Source organism: Heteronotia binoei, chromosome 2, assembly GCF_032191835.1.
Source record: "Heteronotia binoei isolate CCM8104 ecotype False Entrance Well chromosome 2, APGP_CSIRO_Hbin_v1, whole genome shotgun sequence".
In the NCBI taxonomy this organism is placed as follows: domain Eukaryota; kingdom Metazoa; phylum Chordata; class Lepidosauria; order Squamata; family Gekkonidae; genus Heteronotia; species Heteronotia binoei.
Genome location: NC_083224.1, coordinates 157,848,543 through 157,861,932, shown reverse-complemented (window position 1 = coordinate 157,861,932; position 13,390 = coordinate 157,848,543). Strand labels below are relative to the sequence as shown.

General features: G+C 39.8%; 1 protein-coding gene across 1 annotated transcript; it reads right to left on the bottom strand.

The window, feature by feature from the left end:
- Positions 1–425: 425 nt before the first annotated feature.
- PRPF38B (pre-mRNA processing factor 38B) lies at positions 426–12,743 on the bottom strand. The gene is made up of 6 exons (XM_060232315.1): positions 12,234–12,743; positions 6,603–6,671; positions 5,259–5,410; positions 5,115–5,175; positions 3,281–3,504; positions 426–2,527 (listed from the first exon to the last, which is right to left on the bottom strand). The coding sequence occupies exons 1-6, from the start codon at positions 12,534–12,536 to the stop codon at positions 1,666–1,668; spliced, it is 1,671 nt and encodes a 556-aa protein (XP_060088298.1). The 5' UTR covers positions 12,537–12,743; the 3' UTR covers positions 426–1,665.
- Positions 12,744–13,390: the final 647 nt, after the last annotated feature.

Genomic DNA, 13,390 nt, shown 5'->3' with positions numbered 1-13,390 from the left:
GCCATTGGCCATGCTGGCTGGGGCTGATGGGAATTGTAGGCAAAAAACATCTGGAGAGCAACCATTGGCCACCCCGATATAGTGCATAAGACAGAAATGTTCATTTTAAAACAAAGCCTCTTGAAATTAACATGGAAGGGGAATAGAAGTTACTGTCACACTTTCAAAATACAAGTATTTTGTGCATTTCTTGTAGGTGGATAGACAAAAAGTGAAGCAAAGATAAATACGTAGTTCATCAAGCTGAACCTTATTTTTGAAGTCATTAAGTGATGTATCAAATTGCCACCATTCCACTTATATGCTGGGAAGGCTATTCTTTACGTGTTAAACGGATCAATCTACCATACTATTTCTTTTTATGAGTCAGAAAAGACCGACATGACTTGGCGGCTGGCAATGAACAACTGGGGAAAAGCCACAAATAAATTAATCCAGTCTTTATTCCAGAGATTTTATATTTCTTATACAAGTCACTAGAACAAGTCTACCAAACAGAAATGAGCTTTTGTGATATGATTTTCTTTCAATACTGCATTTTTGACATTATCTCACAAGTAATCAGTGTTTTAAAAATTTGCCTAGTTTTCCCGTTGCTAGAGAGAAAATTGTTCCGCTCAAGCAATGCTTACAAGTCTTTGTAAAAAAAAAATGCATTAAAAAAGAACACTATGAAGATACTTTAAATGTGTCTTTCATTTTATAAAAAAAATTATTTGGAAGCCATAAACTAAAGTTTGCTGCGCAACCTTCTTTCAGTTTCCTGGCTCCCTCCTTCAATCTTCTTTAGCTTTGTCAGCATGGGGTTCCTTTATAAGTGATAGGTTGGTGGCACCAATTTTGTTTTTAACAACACTTCCCCCCCCCCCCCCAAAGAAACCCTAGGGATATTGTATGGAATCTTTACATGAACAATAAAAGTGACCCAGAAAGTCTATGTAGATATGGTATAGGCTTATCAACGTTCCTATGAGGTAGCATGAACTACTACATAAGCCTCAGCAACTCCTAAATCCCTGCCTTAAAAATTGCTACCCCCTTGAACAGCCTACCCTAAAAGTAATGCCTTCTTGAACATCACAAATAAAAACACATTTTGAATGCTTTCCCAAGACAAGAAGTACAAATGGACACAAAAGTTTTAGAACTTCAGCCTTCATGGATGTTGAATGCACATAAATATTTTAGTTATAATACACGTTTAAGACCCATCCTCAAAAGCTTCTGCCATACTATTATGCAAAGCACAGCCATGCTAATTCAAAAAGAGAAACCATAATTCCACATCTATAAAACAAAGTAGAATTAGTGGCAGTTTTATTGCCGTATACAAATTTAACCAACATGGCAAACCATGCCAAAGGGATCAGAACAGTTTCAGGACATATGTACAGATTGTACATTTCAGATACATTTTGAACAAGTTAAAAAAAATGCACAGATTTGTATCCTGAAATTTAACTAAACAAATGGGCTGGAATAGTCAATGCATTTAATGGGATTACAAAGGCACTTCCCTACTCAAAAGAGGAAATGACAATCTGCAGCCTAGAGGGAGATTGAAGAAGAGTGCTCATCAACTACTGCACAACCTCAACTTTAAGAAAAAAAAATAAGCAAGATTTCAAACATTTACAGGATTCAATATGATCCATTTCTGAACATTCATACAGTCTCATCTTTGCTTTTAGATTGTTTTTCTTGATTCTCTCGTTCTGTACTTTGGCTCCTCTGACGATCATGTTTGTCTGAGTGGTCCTTATCACTGGGGTCGTGCTTATGAGAACGTTCTTTGCTTTTACTACGTTTCCGTGACCTCTCTTTACTGGGACTAAGCTCTCGTTTTCGGGACTTCTCAGCACTATCAGTTCTTCCTCTGCTTCTACTCCTACTCCGCTTATTTGATTTCTCTTTACTTTCACTTTTGTGTTTACTTGACTTCTCTTTGCTTCTGCTTCTACTGTGTTTGCCAGCATTCCTACTCACACTTCTACTCCTACGCTTTCGATCCCTACTCCGACTCCTGCTGTGTCTCCTCTCTTTCTTGGTCTCTCTTTTCTCATCCCTATGCTTCCTTTCGTCTTTTTCATCCTTGTGCCTTTTCTCTTCAGTTTCGCTCTTACTTTTTCTGTCTTTTGATTTTTCTCTAGAACGATCTCTCTCTCTAGAGCGCTCTCTTTCCCTTTCATTTCCTCTTTCTTTGTCATAGTCCCGCTCTTTCCTCCTACTACGTTCATTTTCTTTCTCCCTCTCCCTTTCCCTGTCTCTTCTGTCTCCTTTTCGATCACGGCTTCGACTTCTGTGCCTCTCCCTGCTTCTACTTCGCCTCCGTTCCAATGCCCGATCAGAACTTCGGGATCTTCGCCTCTCCCTCTCTCTCTCCTTTGCTTCACGTTCTAATCTTTGTCGTTCTCTCTCTCTCTCCAGTTCTCTATCAAAGCTGGATGACCCACGACCTTCCCGATGACGACTTCTACTCCTTGATCTTCTTGGTGACCTCCTGGGAGTCAAGGACCTTCTTGGAGACCTACATGAAAAAAAATGCTTAAGAAACTCATTTTTTTTCTAATTAGGGTTTTACATAGAAGCTTTTGTACTTTTATACATTTTCCACTCCATGTTACTGCAATTCTTAAACTTTCAAGATAATTCCAATTTCTAACATTTCTGAATTAGTGTCTATCAATTGCACTACAGTTACTGTAGTGTTCAGCAAAGGCAGACATTAAGGCGGATCTCAGTCAAGACTGGTAAATTTCTGGTGGATCATCTTCAGAGTAGGCTGGGCTGAATGCCTCGAAGCTCTGATTCAAGAAAAAGGTATTTGATATGGTCAGGTTTGAAATCCTACACATACTCACCTAGAACAAGTACCATTAAACCCAGTGGGAGGCACTTTTTAGTAAAGATCCATATGATCAGATTAAACATTACTGAGGCTCCCTGGGTCTTAGTAGACATGAGCAGCAAATCTGATTTCAATTTTACACTTGTCAGGATTTTTTTAAAAAATCTTTCCCATTGTGTAGTAGTGGTCACAATTACACTGAGAGGACTTAAAATCCATTCTAGCTCTCCTCACAGCGGCACAGGAATCAAATAGTTTTATAGTAAGGACTACCCAGCTAGCTAATATTAATTGCTTTATGTACTATAAAGCACATAAATGTCACTACCTTTTAAAAGTCCATATTGTAAAAAAGGAACATAGGTTAGGCATATGGATTTCAAAGAAGACAAAATCTAAATACAGCAGTTATTCTTAAAGTTTATGTATAACCTTGAACGTCTACGTTCTGTATGTCTTTCCACTTCTTCTATTCCCTCTTTGCCATCTTTCTTGATTTTTCTAGGTCTGGCTTTAATTTGCTGATCAATGTTTTTCTGGACTGGTACTGGAATCCTCGGAAATAACGTAGAAAACCATTCAAGCTTAGTAAGGAAAGAGCGTAGCATCTCTCCAATGGTCATGACACAGCCACCACCTGCTTTCACATCAAGGTCCTTAAAAATGAAACACAAAACAGAACACAGATTCTGATTGTGAGAAGCCACCTAAGGTTCAGTTTAAAACAAATGCAACTATTCTGACTGCCATCTTTCCTGTTTCAACTATGATTGCTTAAGCACTTCAACTCCTGTTCCTCTATATTTAGTCAAATATGTTACAGGCTGGGATTTGATTTAGTGTGTATGCAGGCAGGTGTGTACCAGTCCTGCAGTCAGACAGTAAAGGGTCCATTTCTTAACAGCGAATTCCCTTACACAGCTGGTGTATATACTGTCATCTTGAATCTTTACACCACCAAACAGAAGATAATTAGTTCTAAATTATTAAAATTTTTGAGGACAGTGATTACACTCAACACTGTGGCCCAACCAGATTTAGGACGACTTCATTTCCTGTCTAAAAATGACCAGAAAAAGCTATAGGCACAAAATGGACCCTACTTAAATTGGAAGCAATAGCAAACCAACTGCCATGAAGCAGTGAGGTTTCTAATTTAGAGTTATGCAAAAAAAATAAATAAAGGAACAAATAATTGGAAACGCATAATCCATGATGACCATTGTCTCGGAAAAGGGTCATTACCGCATGAAGGCCTTCTTGCTATGCCCTCTCACAGCTCAGGACATGTTAGTCAGCTATTGTCAGGCCCAAACCTATAGTGCAAGCACACAAGGAAAGTGAGATTTGTTATCTAAAACAGGAAGACAAAATCTAAATGTAAAACTGCTTGCACTCACACACATTTAAGTGTTCATATACAGTATTTCCAAATAAAATCGGTGTACAGAGATCTAAAGAAGAAAACAACACATTAGCTTAATGAAATACCTAACAGGTGCACACAAAAATAGAGTATCGACAAAGTAATCAAAGCATTAATACCAACTAGGCAAGTGTATGTAACAGAGGCACAATGCTGACTGATTTCCACATCTTTAACAGATGCAAACTTAGGTAAACTATAACTGATGAAAGTGATCTCTGTGTATTTTTTATTAATACAAAAGTCAAGGAGCAAAAATGACCATGACTTTGTGGAGGAGGACAACAAACATCCTTCTGTATTAGCATACAAGGGACAACAAAATATATTTCAATACATCATATGCTACAAAAATTAATCTCACCTAAAAAAAAAAAGGAACATCATTTATCCTACACCAAATATGAGGAAGCCAAGTGCCATAAAAGTGTTCATTATCTTGGTTAAAATCCAAGTGAATTTATTTTTTCAAAATAGTTTTTATTTGTTTTTAAAAACAATTTCTCATGAAGTATGAAACCAACAATACCTCTCCAAAGCCTGAGCATCATACTGAGGATGTGTTCTATTTCCCTCCACCCCAGGCAGCTGACAGACTAAATTCCTTTTTGATTTATTTGGAAATGATTAGAATGGCTCTGAACCCTAGTCCCTAATAAGTTTGCATAAAGTTAAAGATGGGAAAGATTTTACTGCTTGACACATTTGGTCAAAAAGTGTATCTTGATTTCATTCATGCTTTGGAACCTATAGAATTTTATCTCAAAGTTGCTTTAGCTAAAATTTTGGAAAGAAAACAAAAGAAAAAAGGAAAACAAATTATTACCCTTGTTGACATACCTCCTCATCATCAAGAAAGGATTCAAACCAGTCCCATAAATCTGTTGGAGGCTGTGTGTACCTTGAAGTACAAAGAGACTGTGTAAATTTAATAATGTTTATTGAGCACTAAATTAGAAGGCAGTTACATATGCTACTACTTACCTAATATACATGAATCCAAGGGCCCTGATATATGGAGAGTCTATATGGGTTATTAGTCCCATCACTTGTTTACGGGTAAGCTTCAAGGTAAATAATTTGTACAGCAGGCAAAAGGCTGTGGACACTATGCCACCAGTTCCAACACCACGCACCTTGAGAGATTAGGAAGAAAACAATTGCAACTAGTTGAATAACTGAGAGTAATACAGAGTCCTCTTTCATATTACTTCCTTCTATAAATGCCAACATTCCTTTTCCTCAACAAGCAAGCTCAGAACCTTAGGAGGAAGTACTAGTAGTACTTTCTGAAGCTGAAAGGATCAATTCAGGAGTTGTATTTGATCACCCAGGAGGAAGGCAGTAACTGTAATTATCTCCTCCCCTCACCAAGCAAGTACCACTAACGCCAACACTTTCAACAAGGACTATGTTCAAATGTCAGCAGCAAATGTCACATGCAGCAGCTACTTGTACATGTAGTTCCTCCTGCAACTTAAGACATGTAAATAGCCTAAGCACAGATGTAAATACATAGAAAACTTTCTCGAAGAAAAACTAAAGTCATTTTCTATGACCATCACCCAATTAGTCATACTTTCCAAGCAATTAAGATTGATCTGCTTCATTAATACTATTTTTGCCATCAAGTCACAGCCAATTTATGGAGACCCTGTAGGTTTTTCAAAGCTAGAGGTGTTCAGAGGAGGTTTGCCATTGCCTGCCTCTGCATAGTGAACCTAATATTCCTTGGGGGTCTCCCATCTAAATACTAAGAAGGGCCAACCCTGTTTACCTTACAAGATCGGTCAAGATTCGGCTATCCTGGTCAGGGCCTGCTTCATTATAGGTTGCCATTTTGAACTGTACACTATTTTTTTAAACCCTCATTTTAATTTAATACTTTACTCCCCCCCCCCGCAAAGTTTGAATCAGTAACAAATCAGTCAACTTTTTGAAGTCAGTTTAACAGGAAACTTCCATTTCAGTTCTACCAATAAAAATATGCCTTTATCAATTAACTGAGACTTTAGTAGACTGATATAATAACTAAACTTATTAAAGCCAGGGCTTTTTTGTAGCAGGAACTTCTTTGCATATTAAGCTACATTCCCATGATGTAACCAATACTCCAAGAGCTTACAGGACCTACTGTAAGCTCTTGGAGGGCTGGCTATATCACAGAGGTGTGACCTAATATGCAAAGGAGTTTCTGCTACAAAAAAACCCCCCTGATTAAAGCTAGCAATCCTAGAGTTTCTAGATGTTCAGTGTTCACTTTACTCACAAGTAGCTACCATATTTAAAAAAACCGCAAAAATTCAGAAGGCACGTACTTCTACTTACCCCTCCGCACATCCCTGTCTGGCCTGCTGTTTTTCTGCTTCCTTTCTCCCAAGGCTCAACATGTGTGACCTGCAAAGAGAAAGGAAATAATCAAACTCAATTTAATTTCAGGCTACCATTTATGATCTTCTGTTTATTTGTTGAAAAGCATTGTGTTGTGTGTACTTTAAGTTAAAGTTGAATGAGATTGTACTACTAATGGAAATGAAGAACTTTAATGAAACACCCTAAATATACCAAGTTTAAGTCATTTGGCCTATGTAATGTCAAGGAACATTACATAGACCAGTGCACATCATCAGGAAACCTGCAATCTTATTAAATTTGCTGCTGTAAGATGTGTTAGTAGTCACAGGTTTAGATTGGCCTCCTAGCACATCCCTAACTGGGTCAACAGTGCTACAAAATCTGGTTTTGGTGTGAAATGGTCTCATCCTATTACAGTTCTCCCTGCCACTATTACCACTCCTTTCAAACTAGGCTAAACACCAGATCCCTAGGAATGACATTCTCCCAGGATTTCTGGTGCCCTGAAGGATGCTGCAGGAGAAAGAGGTTACTGGAGGCTCTGCTGGAAGGCACTGTCACTGCTAGGTTTATTTTTATGTCTGTTTCCTAAATCTTTAAATATGATATAGTATAGGAACAAGCTGCTGAAAGAAAGAAAATAAAGAAAATAAATAATTCAAAACTAGTCCACATTTGCCATCTAAAACTAAGCACCTCTATGATTCAGCACGATGTCAAAGTCATTCTCCCTTCCTGCACAGGAAGGGACAAGATTAGCAGATAACACAAATTTTGACTCGTTTTGGAGTATCCCTAACTAAGACAACCAGATAAATAGTTCTTTGACTCCTGGCAAGCATCCATTACTTTCTAGATGCAGAGGATGATAGTTATTAGTTAAACAAGATTATTTTCATGAAATAGGCCCTTTCTTGTGACCTTCTGAGTCTGGGAGCCCAAGTCAATCCTGGACCATGTTGAAAGAGTCAATGCTATGGACTTCTTTCCCTGTAAGTTTCTGGAAAGAATTCAAAATGTGGGCTTCTTCAGTATGGCCCTATTTTTTCTGATACCATCTTCACAGAGTGGGGAAAGCTGATTGCAACATTACATATCGTAGGCAAAGGAACTCTTAATCTTCAGGCAATAATCTTGAAAATGTTCACAACCGTTATTCTTGTCTCCACCACATTTTTACCCTGCTCTTTTTACAAATAGCTCAAGATGGTGATCTATAGTTCTGTGCATAATTTATCCTCATATTCGTCTAATGTGGGTTAGACAAAGAGAGAATGACTGCCCCAAGAGCCATGAGTAAGTTTTATGGCTGTGGGGATGCCCTAATCAATATGATGGTGATATTATTAATCAAAATCTGGTACTACAGGTCACTACTGTTTTCCTGGGGCCTTCAAGTGGCCCTATAAAAAGAAAAAAGGCAGAACACTGAGAGGGCTGGGGAGACGCACTGAATATCCCTCTCTGCTCAGATGAGAGGACAGAGTTAGACAGGACAAGGTTCTCAGGGGGCTGTGAAACAAGTCATACAATCCTTGGATTATGTACAGACAGTGTGGGCTGAAACACCAAGGAATCTATCTGGGAGTCAGTGGTAGCTGGACAGCCTTGCCTCTCACATCTCTGAAACATCAAATAGAACCTGAAACACAGTGTCATTAGCAACTGGGTAAGCAGCAGCTGAACCCTCTAGGGAAGATTAACATTTGATGCTTCATGATTCTGCCATGCATCATCCTTACAGGGATGCTATGTTTCCTGGCTTCACCACTGAAGAAAAAGCAGAAACTAGAATACCTACAACAGAGTTATTGTATTATGATGAAATGCTGCAGTTTGTTTTTACTGTAGACCACCTTGGGAGCTTCTGTGGCTTAAAAGCAATGTATAAATACTGCAAATTTAAAAAAAATGCAGATAGAATATTAAATTCTAAAGTTTCTGCTTACTCTCCTACGTAGCAAAAAGGATCTACTTATAAACATATTTTAATAACAAAAAGGAACCAACAAATTGTTTTGATCTGTGAAATGTTCACATTACAAGACTGAAAACCTGATTTAAATCAGGGCACTCTGCTCCAATTTAAAATAATTTGTATAGAAGGGGCAGAACACTTGTCTCAAGCAGTAAAGTGGTGTTCTGCTGCAGGCTGGAATCTGCTGTGGCAGCAGACCTCCCAGGCCAATTACACACTATGGCCAATTCTGCACTAGACCTTTAATCCTGGTTCATCCCTGTCCCCAAACTGACATTCTACACTTGAGTCATGGAATCATAGAAACCAACTCTGTGAGTTTATGAATCTAGTCTAGAAAATCAGTTTGGGGACAGGGATGAACTAGGATCAAATGTCTAGTGCGGATTTGGCCTATGTTTAAGTTACAAAAATCTTTGATATGAGACTGAGACTAAAGACAAAATGTAAGACAGCCATTCTCTTATTTGGAAACCAAGTGCAGATTATTAGAATAATTAAGGCATATTAATATTTCAATGGAGGACAAAAAAAGTTTAACTGTCTTTACATTTCAGTCTCTTCATGAATAGATATACTGGTTTGTATCCAGCCACCTGCGAACTTTACAGATTTGGACTTTTACCCTGAGGTCCACCTGTGCCCCCTGGAAAGTTTTTTCCTGGAGGGGATCAGCAGACCCGTGGAACAACATGAGTAAAGTGGGGGTCTGCAGTAGGAGGAAGAAAACATCACCCCCTCTTTACAAGAGGAACAAAGAGACTGGATAATTTATTTACATTGTTTATAATTCCTTTTTCTCATAGACACACAAGGCAGATTACACAGCATTAGGCAATACAATCATAGGATGGGACATACAAAGAACAATGTAGTAGCATTAGAATTGTGTAAATCTAAAAGCAAGCAAAAATCCAAAACAAAGTGGAAAGAACGTGAAACTATTAACATGACATATTAAACAGCGCAAAAGTTACACAGAATGCATACAACAAAAGGTGCTATACATGGCATAGTCCACAGTCCGTTTTCCTTTATTAATGTATTTTCCTGAATCATCATATAGCCTTACTACCTATACAATATTTATGCCCTCCTGAATAATTCAGTTTGATATAATTTGAGGATTGCCAAATTGTGGTCCCTTCCTGACCTGATCAGGCTGGCCATTCCAAAAGCTGGGGTCCACAACACAGATTGCACGGATACAGGCACCAAGTACAATGCTATGGCCATTTACATGAGAGTAAATCCCAATGTAATATTGGTAGTGGAGCTTGCTGCTGAGTGAATATGTGTGCAGTGCATATACTTTATAAACCCCTGTGAAAGTATTAATAGAACGTCTCACTGGAAAGCATTTCATCTTTCGTCTGAATTATTTAGAATTCACATAAATGAACAAAGCTGTCTTGACAAATTTAAAATACATTATCTTGACAGATATCCCAAATCATGTTTTAATTTAAACCGAAACACAACACTGTATTAAAATAAGAACTACCTCCTGCAAAGTAGATTAAAGCAAATATTTTCGTCAATTGAAACAACTTTATTACAAACTTTAGAACTGAAAATATTTGGCAGTCAAAAATAGACTGCACAAAATACGTAAGTGTTATATCAGTTGTAAAAAGACATGGCATGCCACATCACAATCACAGGAAGAAAAAGCCAATACTATGAACTGATTCTGATGGTTGAAAAAAAAATGCAAGGCACCAACGTCAACTAATAAAGAAATCTGCCTCTTTCTCTCATTTGGCGATACACACAGTTGTTTAGATACAGAAGTGAAAAAAAAACTAACAAAGGTTACAGTTAAGCACAGCTTAACAATTTCACTCTAGTGTATAGAAATCTACTGGCATATCAAATTATGCCAACATCACAATATATTTTCACAGGGGAAAAAAAATGCAGACTCCAGATTTCTATTTATGTTATTCACTCAGTCAGGTCCCATCTTTAAAGGGCCAAAGAGTTCATAACATAAAACTGATAAGTGAACTTTTTACCTATCTAGTCATTAAATCAATTTTAAAGTATTTTGCTAGCTGGAGTCCTCCTTCCCAGTCCAGCACCAAAGATTCAGCATTAAAAGTTCTAGAGTTAGAATACATTTTCAGAAAATGAGTAAGTCCTGAGGAACTTAAGAGACTGCAGAATTTTTATTTGCTTTACAAGAGTCCTGCCACGTGGTCACAGTAAAGACAGATACCAAATAAGTCAAACTAAAGAGATCCTCCTCTCCTTATTAGGACAATGTGCCTCATTTAAGAATCAGAAAGTCATAACTCATACACACAAACATTTAGATGACTATCCTTAATAAACACAGAGATAAAATAGTAATGTGCCAGTACTTGAATAAAATAAGGGGGAAATGCAGTATCTTTATAATTTAAAGCACAACAGCCATTGTGATGCAATGGTTAGATCAGAGGTGGCCAAACTAAGGCTCAGGAGCCACATGTGCCTCTTTCACACATATTGTGCAGCTCTCAAAACCCCAACCACCCCATCAACCAGCTTTAAATAACTTCTCCAAGTCAAGCCAGCAGCTTGGACAATGCATTTAAAGTCGCTTCCTTTCCATCTCTCCCTCCCCATCAGTTTGCTTTCCTTCCTTCTGTGTCTCAAACATCTGATGCACATGTCTTGCAGTTCTCAAGCATCTGACATTTATTCTATGTGGCTCTTACATTAAGCAAGTTTGGCCATCCCTGGGATAGACTGTCACACTATGATCTGCAGGAAATCCTCACTCTGCCATGGAAGTCTGCTGAGCAGCCTTGAGTCAGTTATACTCAAATTATATTCAGCCTAATCTACTTCACAGGATCCGTTGTGAGAAAAAAATGGGGACACGAACAATGTAAGTTAATGCTGGTCCCTACTGTGTTGAAAGGTGGAATATAAATCATGTAAGCAATCAAGCAACAGTTGTAGTCGAAGTCTTCAATGAGACTTTTAAATGCTAAATGATGGTGCTTGTTTTATTTAGAATGGTGTGTTTTCTTTGAAGTCTGTCTTGGGGAAAATATCCGATTATAAATACTGAAAGTAAATAATATTGACAATGACACTCTCCTTTCTAGTTTTTTCTTTTTGCTTATATGTACAAATGGAATATTTCAACTCGTGCCAGCAACACGTTTAAGAGTTTGACCAGCCCAAATTTTCAACGTGGGAGAGTTACACAATGGCAGCAATCACACACGTTAAATAACGCACTTTCCAACTGGGTCTTGCCAATTCATAAAATAAAATCCAGTTGGAAGTGCATTATTTAGCGTGTGTGATCGCATATATGTCTTCCCCTCCATAGATCAATAATACCGAACTATCCCTGACTTGAACAATATGGTTCGGCTTATAGCAGAGAGCTTTATCAGTCATTCATCATATAGAAAAATAAAAACCAATACAGTCACACTCTTTTAAGAAGCTCAGGCCTTGCCTTGGGAATCGTAAAACTATCTAATCTTGTCCTACCAAAAACGGCCGAGGGGAGTGCGAAACCGAGGATCGAGACAACCCATGTGTAAGAGCGGGTTGAGAGAAGAGGCTAGGGGGCCTCCGCCGGCCTCGGCCGCCGCCACCCTCCCAATCCCCTCGCTCACCTTGAAGAAGATCTCGTCGACCACCTCGTGGTAGGTCTTCAGCTCATAGAGCTGCACCTTGAAGTAAGGCGAGGAGAGGATGTTGGTGAGGATCATGGGGTTCAGGTTCATGGTCTTCTCGTTCCCCCACAGGGGCAGGACGTTGCCCTGCTTGCCCGAGGCTGCCGGCTTCGGGCCCGCACTCTGGAGCGGCAACGGGGGCGACAAGACGGCTCCGGCCTGCGGATGCTGCGGCTGGGCCCCCTGATGCTGCGGTGGCGGATGGCAATTCCCGGCGCCCAAAACAGGACAGTTGTTGGCCATGGCGGCACCGGGGACCCGCGGCGGTACGGGTCACTTGGCTTCGACCGAAGAAGCGGGCAAACAGGCCGGCAACGAGGCGGGCGGAGGCGTCCCAGCTTGAGCCGCGTCGAACTCCACCAACCGCCGACAAGATGGCGGCCTCCGCGGAAATGACGCGAGGGCCTTCCGGGACTGAGGCGACCAATGGGGGAGTGAGTGGAAAGGGAGGTGGCTGAGCGGAGAGAGAGCTAGAGAGGAGTATGGAGGTTTCCGGCGAGCAGCGCGGGAAGTCGGGCAGATTAGGCCTTCGTCGCGTCCGGTTATGTGGTCTGCAGTGGGACGAATGGGATTGGGGGAATCATGAGCCGTAGTAGGAGTCGTATAAACAGAACACATGTTTATAGGTCGAGAGAAATACCCTTTGATGGAAGCGGGTTAGAATTCGAGGGCGTGGGCTTTTTGTTAAAAAGGAAATTTGACCTAAGCTCTGCTCAGGACCTGAGCTCGATCCTGGTGGAAGCTGGGTTCAGGTAGCCGGCTCAAGGTTGACTTAGCCTTCCATCCTTCCGAGGTCGGTAAAAAGAGTACCCAGCTTGCTGGGGAGAAAGTGTAGATGGCTGGGGAAGGCAGTGGCAAACCAGCCCATTAAAAAAAGTTTGCCGTGGAAACGTCGTCATACGACGTCACCCCAGAGTCGGAAACGACTGGTGCTTGCACAGGGGAGGACTACCTTTACGATGTTCGTAGAAGCTCATGCTACAATAAATTTCTCACAGTGCAATCCTAAACATGTATACCCAGAAGAAAAATCCAGTTTTCCATGGAACTCACTCCCTAGGAAGTGTGTTCAGGACTTCAGTCTTGATCTTTAAACC

Coding starts and splice junctions, on each gene's coding strand:
- PRPF38B (XM_060232315.1), bottom strand. CDS start 12,536: ATGGCCAACAACTGTCCTGTTTTGGGCGCCGGGAATTGCCATCCGCCA. Junction 5,176..5,258: donor CTTGGATTCATGTATATTAG/GTAAGTAGTAGC, acceptor TTGTACTTCAAG/GTACACACAGCCTCCAACAG. Junction 3,505..5,114: donor CCTTTCTTGATGATGAGGAG/GTATGTCAACAA, acceptor TTCATTTTTAAG/GACCTTGATGTGAAAGCAGG.